The sequence below is a fragment of the Lissotriton vulgaris genome, chromosome 6 (genome assembly GCF_964263255.1).
Source record: "Lissotriton vulgaris chromosome 6, aLisVul1.2, whole genome shotgun sequence".
Lineage (NCBI taxonomy): Eukaryota > Metazoa > Chordata > Amphibia > Caudata > Salamandridae > Lissotriton > Lissotriton vulgaris.
This window is the reverse complement of record NC_141694.1, coordinates 1,542,404,151-1,542,408,937: the sequence shown is the minus strand read 5'-3', so window position 1 is coordinate 1,542,408,937 and position 4,787 is coordinate 1,542,404,151. Positions and strand designations below refer to the sequence as shown.

Below are 4,787 nucleotides of genomic sequence, written 5' to 3'. Positions count from 1 at the left end.
CATATCTGTCTGTGCAATGTTGCACAACCTTGCGGTGAAGAAGGGCACTGAGGTGGAGTTGTCAGACTACGAGGACCATGACTACGACGTTGCTGTGCCACAAACACAACCTGCTGGGGTGTCTACGCCAAGTGATGGCAGATACAGACGTGAGGAGATTGCAGAAAACTATTTCTGAGTGAGTACAGATGCACAGACAGGTCAATGGATGTTAGAAAAAGAAATATTTAATAATGTTGCAACAACGTTACTGCACTGATGTGCAACAAAAGAAAAGGTAAACAATATGTGGGTAAATGTCAATTGTCTGGGTTGCCTCACCCTCCCTGGCAGTCTTATTTCTTGCTGCGCTTAGCAGCCCCACTAGGATGTGCCTCACCCCCTTCTGCATGTCCAGCAGCCTCAGCTGAGTGGCTGCTGGTCCGACGCGGCTCAGACACTGCGCTGGCCGGGCTGCTGCGGCTGCTGCTGTCCCCAGCCTCGCCCAGGTCCAGGGCTGGATTAACAACAGTGTTCGAAATGATAAGTGCCTCCATGGCGGTGGTAATGCGGGCCATGTCCCTAGTCACCTCTGCCGTGTTCTGGGTGAGGCTGGCCTCCATGTTTGCCCCACGTTGGCATAGCTGGGCGGTAGCAGCAGCAAGGCGGTTGATAGCCCTTTTCTGCACGCGGGCATCCCTGCGGCGAGAGAGCTTGTGTTCATCCATTTTTGTACAGAGCTGGGTGATGGCAGTGGTCATTCGCCCAAGACCTGTTGTAATGTCCTTGTTGCTTTCAACAAATGTCTTGAACCCCTGTGCCATCTCCCCCATCTGCAGGTTATGCACCCGCAACTGGCGCTGGCAGGCCAAGATTGATTTCGCCTGCATCCTCTGGATCTTCACCATACTGCCCTCCAGCCCTTGAAACACGCTGCCCTCCCGTGCTGGAAGTGCACTGCTGGATGTTCTTGGCCTCCGGGGATTGCTGCTGCCCTGCTGTGTGGGCTGGGGTGCCACAGGTGTAACTGGGTTGCTAGCTGGAGCCTGACCCGCTGCTCCCTCCATGGGGTTTAATGGAGCAACAATTATACTCCTGGCAGGAGATGTGGCAGGTGCAGGGTGGCTCTGTGGTGGTGAGTTCTCCGGGGAGAACTGCAGTGGGGGCGTTAGAGACAGTCGGGGGGAGTGTGGAAATGTGAGGGTATGTCCAGTGTCTTCCTCATTTCCCAGGGCACTGCTGTTCTCCTCCTCCTCCTCCTGTGCTGGTAGACTGGTGCTTGACCCTGCCACCGCACTGGCAGATGGTGCTGGTGCTGGTGCTTGAGTAGCTCCTGCTCCTCCGCCTGATGGTGCCCCTAGGTATAAAGAAGCATTTGTGAATTGAGTGCTGATGTATTACAGTCACTACAATTAAAGCATTGCACATATCATTTCAAATACTTTGATTCAGTTTTACAGTTCTTTTCATTATGCTTCTGCACTGGCATTTTTGCCTACTTCTGCTGACTACATTTACCATGATGCATTTCTCATGTCTGTTGGTAGAAGTACTGGGCTGGGGTTTGGCTGTGCATTGGGTCTAAAGGGGAGGTGTCTGGTAGGGTGTGTCAAGATGCGCATGCTTCTTACCTTTAGCTGTAGCTCTGGCTGAGCTATCCAGGTCCCCAACTCCCACCACACTCTCCCTCTCAATGGTAGTCACCACAAGTTCCTCCAGGTCAGTGAGGTGTGGCGCCGGGTTCCTGCCTCCACCAGTAAGTCCTGCCTGCTTCTGCAGCTCTGCCAGTTTCCTCTTTGTGAGGATACGGATGTCGTAGAACCTTTTCTTGAGGTCATCCAGGCTCCTGGGGGTGACACCAACAGCGTTTACTTTTTCTCCAATTTCACTCCACAGCCTCCTCTTAGTGCTCTCAGGGACAGTGAGGGACAGCCTCCCAAACAGCTGCCTGTGTACCCTCACCACCTCCTCCACCAACACTTGCAGCTCCATGGTGCTGAATTTGGCCTTCCTCTTGCGCTCTGCCTTCTGGGTCTCAGAGTTGCTTGCCATGTTTCACAGAGAGATACTGCTACCACTGCTGCTCACTGTGAATGCTCAGCTCAGGCTGCCTCTCCAGAAAGTTCTAATGAGTTGCACCTGCCTGGGTAGCCACTCCCTGCTAGGGTGGGGGAGGGTGGTTCCACCTCATTGGCTGATGTCTTTGGTTTCAGTTTTACTTGCTTGCCGAATCGGCATTTCACGATTCGGTTTTTACCGATTCGGATTTTACCATTTCGGATTTTACTGAATTGGTAAATACCGATTCGGTATTTACAATGCATTCCTATGGGCCTTTTGGCCATGGGGGTGTATTGCGATTACCGAATCGGTATTTGCTGAATCGGTAGTAGCCGAATCGGTAAATTCCAATTCGGTAAATGCCGATTCGGTACGTATCGAATCACAATACCGATTACTAACGATTCGGTATTTTTCCGATTTTTTTTATCTACATATCATTTTCTGATTTCAAAATACCGATTCGGTACGATTCGGTATTTTAAAATCGGAAAATGCGTTTTACCTACATCGGGCCCAAGGTCTCTGAAATAGAAGTCCAAAATCTTCAGTGGGGCAAGCCGCACACTGTGTCTGAGATGGGCTCCACAAGGCCGAATAGCTGTCGGACAAAGTCCTGGTAAAGCCTTTGACTTTTGGGAGAAAAGCTCAGAGCAAAGGAAATGTAGAATCTGCGCCCCAGGAAGGTTCTTCGTTGGCTGGATACTTTCTGTGCTTTTGCTCTGTGGAGATTTCTACCTTTGGACTTAGACACTTTTTGGTAGCTCAGATCTCTCCAATATGACAAAGCTGAAAGCTGTAGCCGAACAGGGTTCCCTGAGGCCAGATAACTTCTCTACAACAACCCACTGAAATGGATTCGCTACTGTGGAAAACCTTAGAGCAAGAGCAAACAGAATCTTCGGTACAGAATTCCGGTCCTCCAGGGACCTTTGGAGCCACAACATTTGTAAGTCCCAAGTTTCTCAGTATTTTAAAAGGAGTATACTTTAAAACAGTGAAGGGTTCAAAGACCTCAGGAATAGCACTTGGGGGGTCAATACTTACTCCAGCAGATGCCACTAGCAGGGTTCAGGAAAAACCTTGTTGGAGCTGGTTGTTAGAATTGGGGGTCTCTAGTTGGCACAGGTAGGTACTTGTGACAGATAGGGACCCTCTCCTCTAGTCAGTATAAGGGGAATACCCTCCTAAAATAACCCCTGCTCACCCTCTAGGTAGCTTGGCACGTGCACTAAGGCTTATTTCATAGGCGTTGTAAATTAAGCATTTGTAACCATATACAGTAACCCAGTGACAATACAACAAATGGACACCACACAAGATTTTATATCAAAAATAGGTATATTTTATATAGAGTTGCCACAAGACCAATAAACGACAAAAAGAATCCACAGTACTATTAGCTTTCAAGAGTTCCGGTTAAAAAGGCTTAAACCAAGGTTCTGTGCGAGTCAGTAGCCCGGACGGGCTACAGCGTTGTTGAGAATAACAGAGTCTAGCAAATCCAGCGGACCGCGTTGGTACGGGCCCACTGAAATGTCGACAGACTCAGTCACAGTACCTTTTACTTGGGGCGGCCGGCATGGATGTGCGAGCCGGTTCCGGTGATCGTCGCGGTGCAGAAAAGGAAGCATTGCATTGCGTTGTCCCTCGATGCTTTGCAGGCAGCGGCCCGTTGACAGAGTCGGTGGATACAAGGCTGCGTTGCAGGGCGAGACGGTGCTTTGATGTGGTGCTTGCAGCTTGCGGTGCGGCGAACGAGCCGGAGTTCGGGAGCTGGCGTTGATCAACCCGGCCAGCGGTGCGAGTCGGGCGGTGCATCAACTCCGGTGCGGTCACAGGATTCGTAGTCAGCAGCAGTAACCGCGTCGGTCAGACCAGTTCGATTCGGTGTAGCGAGGCATTGCACGTCGCAGTGTCTACCAGTCGCAGTGCAGGCTACGGCTCGGTGACGGGGTCAGGGTGGAGTTGGTGAGCGTAGAGATTGCGTTGTTCGAGGCGGACATTGCTTGATGCGGTGCCTACAGGACACCGGGTCGGTCATGAGAGTCGGTCACAGCTCCCTGCCTCTGTAGCCACTTGTTTCCAGCAGCAATTCACAAAGGCTGGTGAAGTCCACTGGTCCTGGGACTTCGGTCAGGGGGCAAGCTCTCTTCCAAGCCCTTGGAGATCTTTGCACAAGTTGAAAGAAAAGTCCACAAAGTTCTTTCTCCTCTCTTTGGCAGTCAGGCAACCACTGCAGGCTAATCCCCCAAGCAGCACTTCAGCTTGGGAATAGTCTCTCCTCAGTTTCTTCAGGTTCCTTCTCCTCAGCAGAGGTTTTGTCTTGTAAGTCCAGAAGTGATCTAATTTCATTGGATCAGGGTCCCAATACTTATACCCCAAAACCCTTTGTTCTCTGAGGGGAGAGTGGCCTGTGCCCAGTTCAAGCCAGTTATGAAGCACTCTGTTTACCAGACTTCTCCTTTCCTTACACAGTGCAGGGTAGGCACATCAGACGCCCCACAGGAGGTGGAGCCAGCATTATGGAAGGCAAGTCCAGTCCTGGAGCACTTTGTTGACAGTCTTCCTTCTCTTCTTTCAGCGTGCAGGGCAGAGACATCAGACACACCACAGGGGGTGGAGCCAGTATTGTAGAGGGAAGGCCCAGCCCTATTCAGGTACGAGGTGCAACTCCTCCCTCCCATCTAGATGCAGATCTCCCTATTCACCACCGGTCTCCCCAGCCTGTCTCTTGGAATCCCCCA

General features: G+C 51.2%; 1 protein-coding gene across 1 annotated transcript; it reads right to left on the bottom strand.

Annotated features, from left to right (window-relative positions):
- Positions 1–335: 335 nt before the first annotated feature.
- LOC147709118 (uncharacterized) lies at positions 336–2,031 on the bottom strand. The gene is made up of 2 exons (XM_086925437.1): positions 1,611–2,031; positions 336–1,336 (listed from the first exon to the last, which is right to left on the bottom strand). The coding sequence occupies exons 1-2, from the start codon at positions 2,029–2,031 to the stop codon at positions 336–338; spliced, it is 1,422 nt and encodes a 473-aa protein (XP_086781563.1).
- Between the last annotated feature and the right edge of the window lie 2,756 nt (positions 2,032–4,787).

Excerpts from the sequence above, each read along its gene's own strand:
- LOC147709118 (XM_086925437.1), bottom strand. The coding sequence starts at position 2,031 with ATGGCAAGCAACTCTGAGACCCAGAAGGCAGAGCGCAAGAGGAAGGCC. Across the intron at positions 1,337-1,610 it reads AGCCAGAGCTACAGCTAAAG|GGGCACCATCAGGCGGAGGA; the intron begins GTAAGAAGCATG and ends CTTTATACCTAG.